We start from the raw sequence: 21,894 nt of genomic DNA, 5'->3' as shown, positions 1-21,894 counted from the left end.
ACAGCAGATAATGCCACGCCCAAGCATAGGGTATTCATCACACAGCCTGTGCATCTAGTCTATTTTTTTGCATTTCCATCTTCATTGACTGTATAATATTAATGTTTTTTTCTGTTTCAAGTGTTCTTCAATTATTTTGTATTACGTAACTCTGTGACAGATTTGTGCAGATGTACTAAACTGTAACTTAGCTCCAATTCCGCCAAATTTGACTATTTATTTTTGTACCTGTAACTTGTACAAACTGTAGAGCTCTGCTGTATTTCACTACTACTACTATGGTTACTGCTATGGCTTCGCAAAGTATTTTGTACCGTTTCCTTGCATTACTTATTATTACACTTAGCTTCTCGACTTCAGTGCCGTGTTTTCAGTTATTGTCTACTGATCGACATCATACAAGTGACTTTACAGGCAAACAGAATGACAATTTCACAATGGCTTGTGCCTTTAATACCACTGATCAAACGGAGCATGGGATTGCATGGAAAGTTTCGTGGACTCTAGAGAAGCAACATGGGAACACAATTGTCTCTGGTGCTACAATTCGAGATCTATATTCGGAACTAAATCTTGAAGTAGAAACTAGGTAAAGTTTGGAACATTTCATCTTTCACCTTTCCAATAAGCTATAGTAAAAATTAGACCAAAAATCAATTGTTGTGTTGCCCTTCCAATATGGATAGCCAATATGTGACCCGTTCTGTCAAAACCAGGAACAAGTCGCATTGTTGACATTTCATGATTTGAATACAAATGTAAGCATGGGACAATAAGCTTCAGAATGATACCAACATTATATACGTAGCATCAATACTTTTCAAGATATGGATAATTTTGTAAATGATACCTTAATCTTTTTGCCAAACTGCTAATCTGAGTATTAAATGGGCTAATTAGTTTCCTGCTTTATACAGGATCTCAGAGCAAAATAAGCTGTGTCTTTACTCTATGAAAGCAAGTTCACTACCAACATGTTCAACGACATGTAAATCACTATACTCACAAGAAAACAAAAATCTGAAACATGGAGAAAAAAAATTCGTAAGAATAGCTGTAACTTTATGAAACATATGAGGAGTCCCAATTTTGAAAATCTATTGATGTCACCTGATGCCCAAAGTTTTAGTCAGAGCCCCTATTAGCAATGATAGTGCCCCAGGGGGCCACTTAAGTTTCACAGTGTACACATGCATTGTACATGCAAAAATGCGAAAAGCCCATTAGAGTCTAAAAACGCCTGTTTTCATAAAAAGGGCTGTTTTTAAACCTCTAGTTGGGGCATTTAGGGATCATTTTAACGATCCCGCCATGTCAAAAAGCATGTTTCCCTATAGCATGTTTTGCATCAGGAACATCACCCAAACATAAATATTAGACAATTATAAACAAAAACATGATACCAATCAAGATTTAATCTTTCCCTAGAGAAGTCCTTTCCAGAGGGCTGAGCTTTCAGAACTCTAGCCAGTTCATGATATGTAGGCCCACTACATGTATAAGGGTTGACATGATTATGTTTGCCTACTATAAGGGTTTATTTATGTAGGGTTTGACAAGATATGTAGGCCTATTTATGTAGGCCTACTATAAGGGATTATTTTATCAAAAACCTGTAAGGGTGGTACCTTTCAGATCAAATCCTACTATAAGGGTTTATTTTATCAAAAACATGTAAGGGTGGTACCTTTCAGATCAAATCCTGCTTAGGGGGTACCTTTCAGATAAATAGTGGTATCTTTAGATTTAGGGGGTAAAATTTGTTGCAAAACAGCACTTGATAGGGTGTATTTTGCTCAAAAGGGCAAATCCTGTTTTGGGTATGTTTTGAAAATCTCTGGTCACGCATGCGTACACTGTGAAACTCGTGTGCCCAACCCACCCAGCCCCGTCGCCCCGGATGGTGCCAAGATTTTTTTCGGGGGGGGGGGTGAAATGGGAACAAATGTACACTTGCTAAAATTTGGATTTTCATTGATTTTCTCCCCCATGCCCTGTGTAATGGTATTTATTTGTATGTCATAATTTATTATTATATTTCACTTTTAACAGACGGTATTCTTCGGGAAGTACAACAGGCCTACAATCAAGATTGACCATTTCTGAGTTGCTTTTTCAAAAACATGAAGGGCTTTATTGGTGTGAACTATTTCAGTACTACAATATGACAGGACCCAGAGCTGAGTCTGGCACAGCATATCTCAGAGTATTTTTCCATCCTGGACCTGACTACCCCATATGTACCAATACCACCAATAGCAATTTGACTGTTGAACTTAAATGTTGCTATCCTTACGCTCAGCCAGGGCTGATTGTGCAGTGGGAGCATGAGGAAAACAGCAAAGATAAATCGATACGGATAACAAATAACTATTATTGCAAAGTTGCTATAGTAAACAAATCCTATGAGCAGCCTATCAGATGTACTTTACGCAGCCCAGCTTTTCCTGATTACAGTGCACATTGCTGGTCTCAAAACATCAGCACAACTCATATTTCACCGCAACCGACAATTGCACCAACTGCAGAGAACACTATGAATGAATTTTCTTTAATAATGTTTCCAATCGGCTGGTACATTCCGCATGGGAGTAAAGAAATTCTGCTGACTGTAAATAAGAATTATGAGTTTGTTATCAAACCAAAGAATAAAGAATGGATGACATTAGTTTGTCTCCGGAATTATAGAGACATTAAACATGTTTCTTCTCCTTGTCAACCAGATATTATTGGTACTAAAGTTGGTCTTTCCCAGGAAGTTTTCATTAACCTAACAGAGTTTGAAACTATGATGGCAACACCAGCATGCCATGTGGAAGTATCACTACTACCAGCAGCTAATACCAGTTACATCTTGTCTGGTATTACAGAACAGAATTATAGCCTTTACAAACAGCTACTGACATTGGACAAGGAACACAAAAACCAAATGGTTCAAATTCCATCTTCTGTTTTCTCATACTGCAGTGTTTATCAATATGTCATTCATGACAACAGTATGCTTATCATTATATTAGGCATAGTAATCCTTTTGCTTGTGATTATAATCATCTTGCTAGCATGGGCTTATGGTAAAAAACTATATGATCCAGTACTAGACAGTGACACATAATCCCATAATCGCTGCATCCGGTTTATAACCCACGCTGCTTTGACTGGAATTGAAACTTTGTATATCGTATTTTTGTATATGTTTTCAGTCTAGCTAAATATTGTTCAATTCTCATATTATTTCCTTGCTGTGGTGTTTTCAGTTTTTCCTGAGAAACCGACCACCAGTTTCCTTTGAAGACCCGTTCATTGTCACTTTTAATATCTAGTCCATGGGTATGCTTATCTTTGTATGTTTATCACCATTAAGGAACAACTAAAAACACCATCTGCAAGGTATTTAATGTAAGCATTTGGGTTCTTTTTTATAAGGTCCCTCATATCTAGATACAGAAACTCATCATGTTGCAAGTTTAGTAATGTAAAATGAACTCATCCAATGCCTCATGCTGTTTTATCGGTTACCTAGGTTGAAAGTGCGTAACGTTTATGAGGTCTATATTATCTACTTGCAAGTCAATGCATCCATTCAAATTTGGAATTCAAAATTATGGATATCAAAAAAGTATTAACTAGAGCGGTTCTCGACTTGCGCGGTTCTCGACGCAAAGCGTCGGCCACAATGCCTCCACCTTGACGCGTATCATTTTAACTGGTGCAATTTCACTAGGAACTGGCCATCTCTAGATGACAGTGAAGGTTTTTAGAAAAAGTGTAACTAATGAAAGATCCTTGACCCATTTTGTCTTCATCAAAATGGTTTGATTTTGATTTTTACCTGAAGCAAGGAAGTATTTTGACTATTATCCGAGTGGAATGTAAGGCCAAAAATGACCTTCCAAAAATGTAACTTTATATGTTGACTGTACCCACCAAGTTTCATGCCCATACAACAGTTTTAAGTTATTTGACCTCAGATTACCCCTGGATAACCCCAAAATTACCGTGCAAAAATTTGATTCAAAATGTTGATTGTATCCACCGAGTTCCATGCCCATACAACAGTTTTAAGTTATTTAACCTCAGATGACCCCTGGGTGACCCCTGATGACCCAAAAAGCCTGTCCAAAATTTGTCTCTAAATGTTGACTGTACCCACCAAGTTTCATGCCCATATGACAGTTTTAAGTTATTTGACCTCAGATGACCCCTGAGTGACCCCGGATGACCCCCAAAAGACTGTCCAAAAATTTGACTCTAAATGTTGACTGTACCCACCAAGTTTCATGCCCATACGACAGTTTTAAGTTATTTGACCTCAGATGACCCCTGGGTGACCCCGGATGACCCTCAAAAAATTTGGTTCTAAATGTTTACAGTACCCACCAAGGTTCATGCCCATACAACGTGTTTTGCTAATTTGACCTCAGATGACCCCTAGATGACCTTGGGTGACCTTGACCCACTAACCAAACCTACTGGAATTTGAAGACCGCCAATGACCATCCCTCCACCAAATTGCATCACTGTACATCCTATCAGTTCCGAGATATTGCACCCGCAAGCTCGGACGGACGGACAGATGGACGGATGGACGGACAACCAGGAAACATAATACCTCCGGTGGAGGCATAAAAATGGTTACACTTGAAATATAATACTATGATAAATTGATATTCATCAATTTTGCAGCCATTTTAAATTTTGGAGCACAGGAAAGCCATTTTGGATATAGTGAACTATCTAAATGGCTTTGTAATGTCCACAAACATACAAATATCACCATCATATAAGCCTGAGCATACCATAAAATGGGGTGACTTTGAGATGCAGGGGTAACTTGGGCAGGTCAATGATTAATTACAGGTCTATCTTTCAGAAGTTGATATTTTCTTATGATCAAAGTCCTTCCTTTTCAAAAAATCAAGTTCCATGGAGCTTGATGTACAAAGTCCTATAGATTGTCATTGTTGACAAAACACAAAATGGCTGTCCTATGCTCAATTTTTTAAATGGCAAATATAAGAATTAGGTAAAGTTACTTAAAAGGTTCAGTAAAATGGGCTAATTTTGGTATGAAGGTGTCTATTTTACACCAAAATAATAAGGTTAATTGTGAAAGAAACCCTACTGGATATTTTGGCTGTTTAACATGGAGTTCTATGAGGGGACTCAATGTCTGAATATGACATTATGTCAAAATTACTCTGTTGACCTGACAAACACAACTTGAAAATGTCTAGGCCTTTTTAATATTACTATTTTGTGCAATAAGTTTTCATATTAAATTATTTTTATTTGGTAGAAATGAATTATTTAGTTTGTATTTGGTGCAAATACTTAGATTTATTTTGTAAGCACTGTATTTATCTAAATTTGTAATTTTAATATTGTGTATTTGAATGTATGTAGTATTTTTTTAAACTTGATAATTATGTTATGTAAATGTTGTATTGATCCCTGGGCCTCAAGGAAGAACGGATTATTAATTGTGTTTTCAACTGTGCCCCAAGTTAAAGAAGAAATAAAACAAACAAACAAACACAAGAAATTTGACTGATTCCATTTAGGTGTAAGTTGCGCATGTGTAAACATTACAAGTGTGCCACAAAGAAAAAAATCATATCATAAGATTGTACATTATGTCTTTAATTTGCATAATACCATTTTGCCCCAGAGTTTTGCTTAATGGTTGAGCACCGAGTGTGAAAATTAAACAAGATATAAAATTATATTATACTCTATTCCCACAAAAAGTAAAACGTCCATTAATGACGTCATTCAATGATCTCGGAGAGGATTTAGTATAAAACTGCATCATAATCAAGTGGCTAGTGATGACCACTTGCAATTTGATGTTTTTGTTGTATAAGTACTATCATTCAGTTATCAAAACTTCAATGCCTCATAGCCAGTAAGTAGAATATAAACCCATCTAACTCAGTAAAGATAAATGTAACTTTGATGATAAAAAAAGAAGCCACTCATAACATTTTTTTGTTTAACACAGGGGCATAACCGGATATTTTTCCACTTGTAGACAAACAAGTCATGAGCGGTCTTTCATTCCATCTACAGCCCGCACATGGAATGCACTCCCGCCTCACATTCCTGGAATTGCGAAACGGAACAGCTTCAAAAAGGAGGTTAATAGCTATCTAGGTGCCAACCCGTCAGCTTTATTGCAACGATAACAGCTGTTAATGCCTTGATATGTCTTGACATAAAAAAATAAAAAAATTGTTTAAAAGTACAAGTAGGCTAACAGTCATTTTGCAAATGATCTAGCAGCTGACCGGCACATATCCTACAAGAAGTCCAAGCTATGTATGGATTGGCCTTATTTCGTCATATCTCGCATAATAATCAGAAAAATCAAATCACTTTGTCAACTTTTTGTTAACATTATAAACTGTACAGCGGGAAATTTTCACAGGGGTATATTTAATTTACACGCTTTTCACGGTCGCACAGGCAGCCACTAATTTTTAATCTAACAAAAATATTTAGTATACATAGAACTTAATGTGAATTTATTTGGAAACATGAATTAAACACCCACGTAACTGTCCATAATTGGTAAATTCACAAAAAATTAACCCAGCGAAAATATCCCACTATACAGTATAGGAAATCACATTTCGGATATTCAACTGACCAGGTCGTTTTATCCTTGTGTTTAGTGTATGCATACTAATTACAATTTTTTTAAGAAAGTGATATGAAAAAGAAACAGTAGGCCTATATAATAAAAAGTGCATCAGATATCATAAAGACCTTTGATGCATGGGTCTCACATCTCTTGCTGATCACCTGTATTAATTTTATAAAGCCAAAATCACAGATGATGGTTCAAAAAGATAACACATATTAGTCAGAGGATATTTTGGACTTCAGACTCATTATACACTGTTAACATAGCTACAATAACCAGGAATGGAAGAGTAACAGATAGGTCTGTAGGTCTTGACAATAGGCAAAAAATACATTATATAACTATATGCATCACCCTCAATGGGCTATTCCATTTAAATTCCACACTACCCCTACAGGTGGAAGATTTAGCTCAATTCTTCCACAGAGGAAGTATAAGTTTAAAATAGAATAGACAATTGAGTAACTTCCATGTGAAAAGATAAAGGTACAGCCACAATACAGGGGGAGTATGGATTTCAAAATGATTAACTCTAACCAATTACAGTTGAAAAACATATACTCCCCCTGTGGAAGATATTTTCAAAATCTTCCACAGTGTGGACTCTGGATTTTAAATGGAATAGCCCAATATCAAAATATCCTATCCATTCAAGAGAATGACCCCAGATTGGACGGACTATAATAGTATGATTTGATATACCATCTTTAAGATAGTACTAGTAGTATGATCTGATATGAGGTTCTGCCTATGTATTATACCATAATCACAGATGGCACTTTTCAGGAAATTTCCTGATTTCAGGAAATTATAGAGAAAATTTACCGATTTCAGGAAAATTTTGCTCTACCCTTCCTGTGTAAAAGAATGGGGAACAAGTGGCATCTCTGCATAATACTGATGAAGTTCTTTCAACATAACTTATCAGAAAACAATATCCTCATCTTAGTGTTAAAGGTTCCACACAACATTAAATTGAATGGACTTGATTATAATGCCTGTTTGATTCTTTTGTTCCAAGTCAATACATAAATGTAGGAAGACCTTCTATAGACCATCTGCAAGATGGAACATTTACCCTAATTTATATCAAAATGAAGATTCCCAACAAAACAAAAATTTGATGATGTCCTATAAATGAAAGTCCTTTCATTTGGGGAAGTGGTCAAAAAGTTAAAATATCAGTCAAAGCTGACCCCCAGGAGCTGACCTTATGGGTTGAATCAATTGCCAACATTTCACACTTGCATTTCAGGTAGTGTAGGGAGGTCAGCCTTCTAATTAACTCAAGCAATTGCGTTAACAGGATGGACATCACCAAACCTTTAATTGGTCCCCTTATGCTCCAGAAGCCGAGCTTTACAGAATAAATACCAAGAACACACCACTTAAGTGATCGGATAGCAATGTTTGCACAGTATTTTTTCTTCAAATTGCATTCTGAATAGTAGGAATGTCCTGATGATATGGCATTGAAATTCACAATATACAAATTTTATGGCAAATTATTAAAACTTGATATTTTTGACATTTAACCGTCCTCAAAGTAAACTTTATAAATTGAATATGTACTTAAAGTGTATGTAGCTGGGAGGAAAAGCCATCCACCATTTGAAAATTTTGACCTTTTGTGTTGAAGATATACATTTTTTCCCCAAAAGGCCTACAATTTTTAGATCTTTTTGGGAAAAAAATGTATATCTAAATATGTTAAATGTCAAAATATAAAAAATATAAATTTTTAATAATTTGCATAAAATTTGTATAATATTGAGAATTTCAAAAAAATCATTTGATATCATCAGGACATTCCTCGTATTCAGAATGCAATGTGGTGTCTGATCTGCTCTCAGGTTCCACAAAAATACTGTGCAAACTTTGCTATCTGATTCCTTAAAGTGGAAGTTCTGCCAGAGTAGTTCTTCTAACCAAACATGTTTGGTTATCAAATTAATCAGTAACAAGTTTATCTTTGAATTTGGTGCTAATTAATATGCAATAACATTAAAACATCAATTAGCACCTGTCAAATTCAGAGAACACCTTGGCACTGATTAATTTGATAACCAGGCAGGTTTTGTTCACCCCAGAACGGCTCTGGCAGGGCTTCCTCTTTAGGAACATTCAGAGATCCATCAATCCCAAACTACACTATTCCCCACACATTGTTTTTGCTGCATTTTTAGAATATGCTGGATACTTTGTTGTAGGAGAGACTAATCTTACAAATCCAATATGACATGCGATCTCAAAGACGGATGTGTCCTTTCAGTTTTCTTCATATTTTACCAAAATTTTTGAACAGAAAAAAGTATTTCCCCAATTTATCAACCATTTTAAAGCAATTTTTGTTGTTGTTGATGGATCTCTCTAAAAGTCCCTTTCACTGCATGTAAATGTTGAAGATATCTCAAATATTCAATATTTACACACCCTGGCATGACTGAAGTGAATAGTAAACAGCAACAATCACAATATACTGGTATGTGCCAAGTACATTAAAAGTTTTATTGAATATAAATTACAGTGTACAAAAATATTGCTCCATAAAATGTGCTACAATTCAATTCATACATGTTATATAACAAAGATACTATTGCACTGACTAGTTTTAGACATATATATTATTATTAAATAATTTTTTCTGATAACTACAGATACCGTGAAATTCATTAATAAGCATATGTGCCTATTAACGAGTTGCTTGGACAAGATTAAAGTTTTTCGGTATGTTGTTGAACTTTCTCATTTTTGTATTTTAATCTACAAATATCTTGCAACACAGATATTTGTTCATTAAAAGAAAAAAATGAAAAAGTTGATATTTGCAAATCAAAAGGAAAAAATTGAAATGAAAAAGTTTAACAAAATTAAAATACTGTAAAAAATTGTTTTTGTCCGAGCAACTCGTTAATAGGCACATTATGCTAATTTACAATTATTTACGGAACTACATAACTTTATTAAATAAATTTATTTTGACTGTCCACTAAGGTATCATGCATATAGAATATGTTGCTCTAATATTTTTGATTTATCATGCAAAGCACGGGTCTCCCACTATAATATGTCTCGTCTCAAGTTGAGAGTAACGCCATGATGGATTTCACAGTCACAGTGACAGCGGACGTATACACACCATGGAGCTTTATATAATTAAGCTCCATGATACACGCACATAAGTGTGATTTGTCCATACTATGCATGGCGACGCAAACTGCATAAACACATTGATTAGAATCTGCCACTGCAAAATCCAACATGGCATTACTCTCAACTTCAACATATTCAAGTTAAAACCTCTGGTTATTGTGTTAACTACTGAGCACCACCTGGTCTGGTTGCCTGACATTTTGTGCCCAGGCATATGGAAAAACACATATTACTAAGCACTACTTTGTATTATGGGGAACACTATTATAACTTTATCAAACCAATAACAAGAATACATTCTACATGTACTTTGGGCTAGTCCAGATCCATATACGCCCTGTATGGAAGACATTATCTTAATCTTCCAAACAGGGAGCTACAGGGAGCGTGAATTTCAAATGGAGTTACAAGAATGAGATTACCTGCATGGGATTTGAAAAGCTACAGATTGTGAGATTAAGGTCATGTCTTCCATAGGGGGTGTAAGGATATCATCTGGAATAGCCCAATATCGTCCCTGGGCAGGAAAAACCTCATATGTACTTTTGGCCCTTTAACATGAATAAAGCTTTGTAGGTGTAGACTTTATATTGAAGAGTTTGCTTCATCCATGTTCAAGGGCCAAAGTATATGCTGGAAAAAACCTCATATTTACTTCTGGCCATTGAACATGGATAAGCCTTTGTAGGTGTAGACTTTATATTGAAGGGTTTGCTTCATCCATATTCAAGTGCCAAATGTACATGAGGTTTTTCTCGCCCAGTGACGATATGTCAAATAGTGTACTACTACCATAGACTAATCACCTAGACTTATGAGTGCCCATCCCTTACCACAGCGGGAGGTGAAGCCATGTAACCAAAATGGTTGGGTGGTCGGAGTTGCTGGGTGTGGTAAAATAATGTGTGCATACCTGGAAATAAAGACATGCCCGTTTGCGTGATTCCTACATGGTTGTCACCCGCATCTAGTGCGGCATGTTCCGTGGGCACGAACATGTCTGCTTGTTTGCGTCCTGCCAAAATAGTTGCTATTCAGCATCGGCTTCACTACGCGAGCCAAAGTCATTAGTCTAGGTGCTCGTATGTCTGAGACTAACACTACATGATACATTTATTTTGATCGTGTACACCAAATTCACATTATACAGTCATTTTAAATACTTACATTTATTGCATAATATATGTATATAAGTTAAATCATTTGGCAATTACATGGGATTTCTGTCCACAAGCTATAAAAATTTGCCCTTTTCATACATTTATTATGCCAGTTTTGCTCACTGGCATGACTAGGAAGTCTAGTTTCAATAGTTTGGCTAAAAAGTTGTCCAAAAGTGTTTTACAGGATAGTTTATCACAACAAATAAATTTCAGCTTAACTTCCTTTTGAACATCATAGAAGTGAATACAAAATTTAAGCAACTGTATTGAACTACAGCTAGAAAAACAAGGTATGATAATTCCAAACAAGGATATGCTTAAATTAAGTTTTTTATTTCTTCCTTGGTCAAAGCTGTGCTTATCGTGTACACGAGCGTAAACACACAGGCGATAAACAATCATGCTGATTGATAACAAAATGGTTTACCCATTGGTCATTGCGCATATAAGAGACGGAAATCCTGTCACTTCTACGCGATCGCCGACCACCAGCGCATACCTTGACCACAGTAGAAATAAACAATTAACTTAAGGATTGAAACTCATAATTACAGCACCCAATGGCTGTAACATACTATACTGTGTTTCACCTTGAGTTTGGTAGTAAGGTCCATGCTTTTACATGGTTGCGCTGCAAATGTGTCAACCAATAGCACTTGTAAAGTATATGCTGCGACGGATTAAGTTAGCATGCGTGATTAATACTGTGGCCAGCAATATACGCAACCTACATGTATGTCACTATACCGAACTCGAGGTGAAACAACTTATAAGCAGTCGCTATAGGATTCAACAAGGTCCCTCAGCAGTGTCTGACTGCTCTTCCTGATTATCGTGTAAAAAGAACTAGGTCACACCTGCGCTACGCAATGCTATGCCGCTTGATCGGCGAATGAGGTGCCGATATGATGACATGATTCTATTACTAGCCATTCAGAACCCCACTTCCATGTTCACACTATAAATAGCACCAAATCAGCAGACCGCTGAAAACCCTTGCCAAAAATTACACTAGTGTAGTATTTTTATCATGATTTTTCTATAAAGTCATTCCGTAAGAAAAAAGGTTAAAGTAAGAAGCAGAATTCCTTTCAGGTGCATATATTGGTTCACCTCAAGTTCGGTAGTGATGTTGGTGCATATTTCGCTGGCTGCAGTATCAAATCACACATATAAAGTTAATCGCTGTTACCCTCTACCGTGTGATAGACAACATCAAGGAACCAAAGAAATTCAGCACTTAACCAAGTTAAATAACAGCCACTGATTAAGAATGAGATTGGTGTTAATTGCTGGTAGCATTTGCACACTTGATAGTAAAACTCTTACTCGATTCTCTTCAATAAATTATTGCACTTTTAAGAGACAACTGACTGACAAGCCCACCTTTCAAAATTGGTCAATCGATACAATCCCTGATGATGCAGTGGCATAAACCTGCAGGGGACAGGAGCCCCCCCCCCCCTTGAAACACTTGGCTCATGGCTTTCCCAAATGAGTTGACCATTTTATGCTTCAATGAAGGATTCATACTTTGATCTAGAAAAAATGTGAGTAATGATCTTCCCCAAAGAATACAATACTCTTATTATTTTGGCCCCCTGTTGGCAGATATTTCCACGGCTGCCCTCTTCCCCGATTGCGACATTTTAGTTACACGTCCACTGCCCTGTGTGTATGCAACTTGTTTCAGACACTAGCATGCATAAAACGAATCCATCTACTTGTCCACACTAATCATCCAGAGGGAGGTCACAAGCTTCCCTCAGTTTATGATACCCTTTTTCATTGTCTTTCCTCACAATCAATGTGATACCTGATGTGTATGCAACATGTTCCTGACACTCCTATGCATATTATCCATCTACTTGTCCACACTAATCATCCAGAGGGAGTTCACAAGCTTCCCTCAGTTTATGATACCCTTTTTCATTGTCTTTCCTCACAATCAATGTGATTCCTGATGTGTATGCAACATGTTCCTGACACTCTTATGCATATTATCCATCTACTTGTCCACACTAATCATCCAGAGGGAGTTCACAAGCTTCCCTCAGTTTATGATACCCTTTTTCATTGTCTTTCCTCACAATCAATGTGATTCCTGATGTGTATGCAACATGTTCCTGACACTCTTATGCATATTATCCATCTACTTGTCCACACTAATCATCCAGAGGGAGTTCACAAGCTTCCCTCAGTTTATGATACCCTTTTTCATTGTCTTTCCTCACAATCAATGTGATTCCTGATGTGTATGCAACATGTTCCTGACACTCTTATGCATATTATCCATCTACTTGTCCACACTAATCATCCAGAGGGAGTTCACAAGCTTCCCTCAGTTTATGATACCCTTTTTCATTGTCTTTCCTCACAATCAATGTGATTCCTGATGTGTATGCAACATGTTCCTGACACTCTTATGCATATTATCCATCTACTTGTCCACACTAATCATCCAGAGGGAGTTCACAAGCTTCCCTCAGTTTATGATACCCTTTTTCATTGTCTTTCCTCACAATCAATGTGATACCTGATGTGTATGCTGCTGGTATGCTGATATGACTACGCATGAACCAGTCTGTCAACTCTTTCTCATATCTACTGTCATCATCACCATCGGAATTCTCTGAATTGGGTTTGTTTGGTGGGTCATCTAGCAGCATGTCAACAGCTTGGCCTGTGAAAGAGATGGGATAATATTATAAACTATGAAGATGTGGCATAGAACCAAGTCATGCAGGTTTAATTAATTTTCAATATTTTAATGTAGCTTGAAGAGAGATTCAAAACAGCAAATTTTACTCAGATTATTCCACCAATTGATCAAAGGTAAATTTGATCATTACATCATGAGCTACTTTCTTACAATTCATATTCATATTCATTCATATTCATTTATTTCCATAAAAAACTGACATTCACAAAAACAATCAAATTAAAAATTTACAGAAAACAACACATTATGGAGGAAGAGGCTAGAAGGCCAATAAGGCCAGATATATCGCCTCCCCCTAGAAATTATAAAGTTACAAATAACATTTATACAAAAAAAATCAATCAAACATCACATAAAAAAGGAATCACTAACCAAAAGCAATGAAAGTTCACATAGATATAAATAGTAACTTTAAAAAAATGCAATGATTTACAGTGCGCTACACACAGGCACAATGCCTAGACGTTGATCCCCAAGACTAGGCATACTTTGCAGGTTGTCGCTTACCACTATGGCCCCACATCATTCCACAAACAAGTACGGGTGTCCAGGGGAATTTCAACTTATTCAATTTTTCCATGAGAGCACACTAGAATCATCCAGAATCTATGTGAACTTTCATTGCAACTTTGATATCGAATATATGGCTTTTGATTAAATTATTTCAATATTTGCTTTTAGCATTATAGATACTTGTTCCAAAATCCCCAATGAATATTTTTTATGAATTTTAAGTTGCTCTGTTAGGGGGAATCCTAGAACTAGACTTAAAATTGACTTACCTAACACATCCAAATCCCTCCATCTTGCATCTTCATGGAGAGCCAAGGCTGACAGATTGGTGTTCTTATGCCATCTTTTCAAGACATCAAATCTCCTGACCTGCAATAATGTATCATCAATGCATTGTGTTAATTGTTCTATTGATGACACTGTGTATACTTTCAGTCATCTGGGATTTGACCAAATAGTAGATAATTAAATCTGGTCAACCAGAAAAACTCACTTTTTGGTCAGATGGAATCACCGACGTTTCGGCCAAAACCTTTGGCCTTCAGCTGGAGTGGATGATTTAGGGTCATCCGAGGTCAATCGATGAGGAAGTTGCTTGATGACCCGATCCCAACCATGTGACAGATTAACTCTAACGCCCCCGCTCCTGTTGAGGGACGGTTGTTTGGCTCGTACCCACACTGCTTCTTTGACCCCCCGTTCAAACCAACAGGGTTCACGGTCCAAAATGACAACGTCGTCAATATCAAAACTGTGACCACTGCCCTCAAGGTGTTTGTAGACAGCTGAATTGTTGCCACTTGAACTGGCGCGTCTATGTTGGGACATACGATTCTGCAGTGGTTGGCCGGTTTCACCAATGTAATGTTCTTGGCACACCTGATCTTCAGCGCACTGGACACCATACACAACACCACTTATACGGCCCTTGGACTGCTTGTCCTTTGGGTGTACTAGCGAGTGCCGCAGGGTATTGGTTGGCTTGAGGTGTGTAGTGATGCCGTGATCACGGTAGATCCTCTTTAATTTCTCTGAAACATCCCCATGGTAGGGAATGGTTACAAAAGTCTTGGTACCAGAAGACGCGGCGGGTTCGCTGGTTGGTTTAGCGTCTTTCTCACCACGATTTAGGGCCTTGTCAATTGCCCAGTCTTTGTAACCACATGTTTTCAAGGCATGGCGCAAGTGTTGGTGCTCAGTGATCTTGTCAGAGTCCTTTGTGATGATGGTATCAGCCCTGTGATAAAGAGTATTCACTACACCAAGTTTCTGGACCAGTGGATGATTAGAGCTGAACTGCAAATATTGATCAGTATGTGCTGGTTTACGAAATACTGATACTGAGAGAGTATAAGTGGTGTTGTGTATGGTGTCCAGTGCGCTGAAGATCAGGTGTGCCAAGAACATTACATTGGTGAAACCGGCCAACCACTGCAGAGTCGCATGTCCCAACATAGACGCGCCAGTTCAAGTAGCAGCGATTCAGCTGTCTACAAACACCTTGAGGGCAGTGGTCACAGTTTTGATATTGACGACGTTGTCATTTTGGACCGTGAACCCTGTTGGTTTGAACGGGGGGTCAAAGAAGCAGTGTGGGTATGAGCCGAACAACCGTTCCACAACAGGAGCGGGCGTTAGAGTTATTCTGTCACATGGTTGGGATTGGGTCATCAAGCAACTTCCTCATCCATTGACCTCGGATGACCCTAAGTCATCCACCCAGCTGAAGGCCAAAGGTTTTGGCCGAAACGTCAGTGATTCCATCTGACCAAAAAGTGAGTTTCTCTGGTTGACCAGATTTAATTATCTACTAATAGTTCTATTGATGAGTTGAACACAATGTGTCATTTTACATGCCTGCATATCAAGTGCACACATATGCTGTGTCTGTAACCTTGCTGTGGGTGTGTTACTATGATTGAGTGGTGGGAATGTGGGTCTTTGTCATGCTGTGTTCATTCAATTGCCCATCCAATTATAGCATTTGTTAAAATTTGCTTGTCCAATATACACCTGCTCTATTAGCAGAGTACAGGAATGGACTTCAAAAATGATTTGAAATCCATTGTATGTCTTATACCCATCATAAGTCCAAATTCATATCTCTTCCATACGGTATATATATGTTAAGAACTCTGATGGGTAAAGGATTTACGATGGGGTTAAGACTTTATGATGCATTTGATCTCTTTGTGAAAACCACCCCTGGTGTACCATGAGTTGCAATGTAATCGCAGGTCATCCCAACATTGGCTGTGCACCTTCAGTTTGGTGCAATGTATGATAAGGATAATGAACTCGTGCAAATGCATTCGTCAAGATAATTGCACTTGCCATGGAGTTATTGCATTTAGCTTGAGAGCCGATAGGCTCGAAAGCTAAATGCAATAACTCCATGGCAAGTGCAATTATCTTGACGAATGCATTTGCACGAGTACATTATCCGTCATACACTTTGAGTGTAGGCCTATTAAAACAATAGGCAATATTAATTGCTGCATTCATTATATTAGTTTTAATATTAGGGAAAATATCTTACATTTTAAAAACACCGTCAGGACATTGACCAGCTCCGTAGCATTTAACTGGTAAAGAAAATCAATCCCTGTAATCAATGGTATCGATTATGCCATACGTCATACTTAGGTAACTTATTCACGCATGGTTTAATTGACTTGACTTTATGTTGTGATCATTTAATATCGTGGTTTCAACACAGAGCACTGAACCAGTTGGAAACGATCGATTTAGATGTCAGACTAGTACTACGGTGAATATCAACTGGACTTTATAGCTCTATAATTTGAACTACTTATATTAAAACACACGACATTGGGATTTAACAATTTGTTCAGTATTATCATAGGCCTTCAAACACATGTGTTTGAAGGCCTATGGTATTATAAAGCATGATCATGATATTATGCGCTAGTGTGTGTTTCCCGGGCCCGGCTATGTTATCTTAGATATAGGCCTACATGTATTTCATTTGTAAAATGCTGAATATTTTGCAATGGTGTCATCTTGTATAATTATGATCCACCTGTTTTTGGCCCTTTTTAATTAATAGAAGCTCGATTATTCTCATTTGATGTTTGATTTATTTGAGGTCATTAACAGGGCTGTCAACTTTTGGAATTGCTTGGCGTGAGACAGATGCGTGCAGGATTTGCCGACTCAATGTTCATTTTGAACAATGATTATTTGAGCCACGGCGCGTGAGAATTTGAAAAGCGGGGTGGGGGGTGGGGGTTGGTAGAAACAACAAATTATTCATGACGATGCGTGAGATTTTACTCATTTTCCAGCTTTTTGTGTGAGATTTACTACTAGGCGTGAGATTATACTAGGCCCTATCTTGGCGTGAGACCGTGAGAAAGTGACCCAATGCGTGAGACTCACGGCCAATGCGTGAGAGTTGACAGCCCTGTCATTAATCATAATTTATGACAATGATATTTGCAAGGGTGCAACTCTACTAGTCTTATTACAAGACTGCCCTATCCCAACCCTAAACCCTAATCCTAAACTCCGTGAACGAGGACTGGACTCAAGTCTAGCGAGTTGCACCTTATTCGGTAATTGTACACTATTATAGAACACCGTTTGTAACTATACCATTTTAACACCACAGAATGTATATTCGTACTTTTTTTGTTGGTATATATATCGAACAGACAATTATATAGTTATGTGATCTCTGTGTCTAAAGCGCCACCTAACTCTACTTTATGGTTATGTGAAAGTAGTATTTCTAGTATTTGAGCGTGCACGTATTATCTAGAATCTATTGTTTAGCGTGCAGGTTTTAGATAATGCATTGTTTAGCGTGCAGGTTTATATAATTTGGGCTGTGAAGGGTAGTTCGCGAAAATAATGCACGGGAGAAGAATACATAACGATGAATAGAAACGGGCACTAGAAGTGTATAACAGAATAACCACTCTGCTGTGTCAGAAATCGTCTGACAACCTCCGACACAACATGATGAACAGATCAAGTAAGGGTAATAAAATGCAAAATTTCTTGGATCAATTACCAAAAAAATGCTTTGAGAATTAATTGAAAATGTCCTAAAATGGGGAGAGAACAGAAAGATGCCAAGAAAGAGAGCGATACAGAAAGAGATAAGGTGAGATGGAGAGCAAGAAAGAGAGAGGGAAAGAGAATGAAAGAAATGGAGGGGTGGCTTAAGGCAGATAGAGAGGGGAGAGAGACGGGTTGCAAGAAAGCCTTTGTATTGGGGCATGGACAAAAATTCACAATTTCTTATTTCTCAACCCAAGGGCTAAGAACAAAAATTGTACAACTTATTTGTTTGGGAGTGACCTTTCTTTTTCCTTGCCCTTTTTCTTCATTATGTTTCTTTCTAGTTTTCCCTTCATACAGGCCAGCATGCTTATAAGCTTAAGTTAGGCTTGAGCAATTTGCTTGAGCCTGGTCCCAACAAACAAAGAGAGAAATGAAGAGGGCACAAGAGAGCATGAAGGGGTCAGAAGAACAGGAGCACAGACCACTCACTTACCAGTAACACTGATTCACTGCATAGCTGAAGTTGAATTCTGTCTATTGTTTCTGCAATAATTGGATTGCACATATGTATACCATCATCATCTACTCCATAGATCATTTGATGATGCCAGGCATCATGGATATCACCATCCTCATTTACTGGTATGGCCTGCAAATTTAGTGTTGCTAGGGGAACGATTCCTGTAAGTTTAGAAAAATGATAAAGACACACCTTGTGAGATTCCCATGTACAAAGTAGTAAAAATGTCAGGAGTGATTGCCGAATAGGGTGCAACTCGAATAGTCTTATTACAAGACTGCCCTACCCCAACCATAACCCCTAACCCTAAACTCTATAAACGAGGACTGGACTCAAGTCTAGCAAGTTGCACCCTATTCGGTAATCGTACCAAATGTCATGTTTCTAAAAACATTACTGATGATACATTCAAAGACATGATTAATATCATTTTTATGGCATAACCTACTTCCCTGGTGCCAGTGGCATGCCAAACACAGGTGAGGGGATTAGGGACAGGGGTTGATTGCCCCCCCACCCCACTGACAACTCAAAGAAAATAGAAAAAGGAAATATTTCTTGTTCTTAAGTAAAGTAAGTAAAGTAAAGGGGGATCGCTACACCTCCTTCACAGTGAGTCTGTTACCTTCCCAGCATTTAAGAATGCTGGTACCCATTTATACACTTTATACACCTGGGTGGAGAGGAGTAATCGAGATAAAGTGCCTTACTCAAGGGCACAACACGACAGTGTCGCTGGGGCTTGAACCCGCAACCTTCCGATTATGAGTCGGAGCTTGTTCCGCTCGGCCACCGTGCTCTTAGTAGTGTTTAGATAAGCACACATTTGGTAAACACCTTTATTTGGGTATAAAATAGTGTATAATTGAACATTTTTGCATCCTGTCCTCAAAGATTTCCTGGTAATATTGGGCTAAACTAATTGCTCAATGGGCAAATCTTTTTCTTTGCACCCCCTGACAAAAAAACATGGTGTAAAGGCACACCACTGCACTTCGCTCCAGTATCTACACAAATCAATGCACACCACTATTTAGTGAAAAAAGGCCATGCAGGGAAAAAATTGAAAATGTTCAAAAAAAGTTGAAAAACAGTCTGAAATCATTTACACTAAAAATAAAAGAAAGATGTGTAAACTTGAGCGACAGAAAAAGCTGAAAAGCTGATAATTTTCAGGTGTGATTAAGATTAGGATTAGGGTTATAATTCGGATTAAGAGATTACAGACCCCTGTTTGTGTAGTTTGTCCATATAGCAGTGTTGTGTGAAAGCACACTAAAAACAACAATTCACAATCATTAAAATCCTATTGATCTATCAGGTTCCTTGGTTGAGCTGTTTGCAACTTATTCTCACCACTTGATGTGTTAACCCAGTGGTATTTATAACACTGATATCAACTTCGGAAGTTAAAAAATGGACTGGCAAGAGTATCCGCTAACAGCGCATCATATTGTGAATCGTGAGAATTTTACATAAACCCCTTTTAGACCATACCTAGCCTCATCCATGATACCAGCCACTCTCTGATGTCCACTTTTCTCTTCGGATAAAAAGCAAAGAATCTGGCATAAACGCTGTCATTGGTAGCCTTCTCCAAGCCTTGGATCAATCCCTCATGAGTGACACCCGCCACACTGCGAGAAAACAGGTACTCAGGAAGAGGCGCATCTTCTGCTCTCTGGAAGGTCTTGACTGCACTTGCTACTGTCCTAAGATCTGGTTTTAAGTCTAACACATTCTGCAAAATAAAATTTACAAATAACATTGGTTCAGAGATATCTACGGGCTTTAGATTACACACCTCAATCTCTGTGCTGTCTTACGTATCCTCACATGTACTCACTAAAAATGGGTGACGGGGATGTGTGGCCACATTGACACCCATTTTTCAACTACCTCTCACCCAATGACCCCCTTTTTTTGTTTTACTGAACTCTCAAATTTTGGGGAAATTTCTTATAATCTCTCACTGAATGACCCCATTTTTTCATTATTTTTCTTCAAATCAAACTTCTTCAAATTTTTTCAAATTTTGTATGAACTTTCATATTTTGACCCAAAATTTTTGCGAGTCTCACTGAATGACCCCCTTTTTTGGTCAGATTTTCCCCAGTCTCATGGAAAGACCTCCATTTTTTGGCCATCTAACTGAAAGACCCCCTTTTTTGGTGTCTAGGCTCTCACCGAAAGACCCATAGTTTCGAACTACTGTCCGCACATCCCCGTCACTTCCAAATTAAAGTTGAGTGGCTAAAAATAAAACGCTAAAACTGGATGGCTCCTGTAATGCCACTCGCCATTAAAAATGAACTGATCAGTCAACATCTTACCATAACATTTAAAATTGCAGTAGCACCACAAGCCGAAGCCCCAATTTGTTCTACTTGTTTCTCTTCCGCTTCCTCCTGATTCCAAAAGAAGAAAACTTGATCCTTATCATCGCTGCTTTCCTTAGAAGCCAACTCAGTTTTATTGGAAGCTGTTTGATTCATTTCATCTTTGGCAATAATTACTTCTGAGGTGGCCTTTTCCTCAAAAACAGTGGAAGGAATTTGGATATCAGTTTGTTTTAGGCATGAAGCACCGGCAGTACTATAAACAGGTGGACAATTTGTTGCAATCGGTGGGGAATTTGATTTAGTCGTCTGACTTTGGTGTGTTGATGATTTAACCTCACTGCATACGTGTAATGACGCTGTATTTGATACCACGCTAGCAATTTCTTGAAGACTTATACTACCGGATAAATTACACCTTTTCTGAGATGGTTTAGCTTCTTCTGCTGCTGATGATGTGTTGGTCTTTGAGATAGATTGGCCTATCGCCCAACACAGGGCTAGATTGCAGTTGTCGCTTGCAGAACGGACCAATTTGGATGGGTGCTGGAGAAAATCTGAAGATGGCACGTCTGGGTCTCTTGAGGAATCACCTTTTTCAGATGACATTTTTGTTGGCTGTCTGCAAATTAATATTAATATGAGAAAATTATTTAAAAAACAGTTAAAAAGATAATTGGTATTTTATGACACTAACACACTAGTCTTATATCTCAGTGACATTATTTTTAAAAAAATGTTATGGAACTATTGATAGCGGTTAAAAAAGTATGAATAAACATGTAAACTGCACAAAAAGTACCATA

At 37.8% G+C, this 21,894-nt stretch overlaps 1 protein-coding gene across 1 annotated transcript; it reads right to left on the bottom strand.

Annotated features, from left to right (window-relative positions):
* Positions 1-9,543: 9,543 nt before the first annotated feature.
* LOC140135984 (uncharacterized) lies at positions 9,544-21,706 on the bottom strand. Its single transcript, XM_072157687.1, has 5 exons — positions 21,083-21,706; positions 20,247-20,490; positions 18,723-18,910; positions 14,467-14,566; positions 9,544-13,645 (listed from the first exon to the last, which is right to left on the bottom strand). Exons 1-5 carry the CDS (start codon positions 21,695-21,697, stop codon positions 13,416-13,418), a joined length of 1,377 nt encoding a protein of 458 aa, XP_072013788.1. The 5' UTR covers positions 21,698-21,706; the 3' UTR covers positions 9,544-13,415.
* Between the last annotated feature and the right edge of the window lie 188 nt (positions 21,707-21,894).

This window comes from Amphiura filiformis, chromosome 16 (assembly GCF_039555335.1).
Source record: "Amphiura filiformis chromosome 16, Afil_fr2py, whole genome shotgun sequence".
Lineage (NCBI taxonomy): Eukaryota > Metazoa > Echinodermata > Ophiuroidea > Amphilepidida > Amphiuridae > Amphiura > Amphiura filiformis.
This window is presented reverse-complemented; position numbering and strand designations above follow the sequence as displayed.

Bases quoted from the DNA above. Each gene is read 5' to 3' on its own strand.
- LOC140135984 (XM_072157687.1), bottom strand. From the start codon at position 21,697: ATGTCATCTGAAAAAGGTGATTCCTCAAGAGACCCAGACGTGCCATCT. The intron at 20,491-21,082 runs GTAAGATGTTGA...TTTATTTTGCAG, and splicing joins CTGCAATTTTAAATGTTATG to AATGTGTTAGACTTAAAACC. The intron at 13,646-14,466 runs GTAAGTCAATTT...TCTCTTTCACAG, and splicing joins GAGGGATTTGGATGTGTTAG to GCCAAGCTGTTGACATGCTG.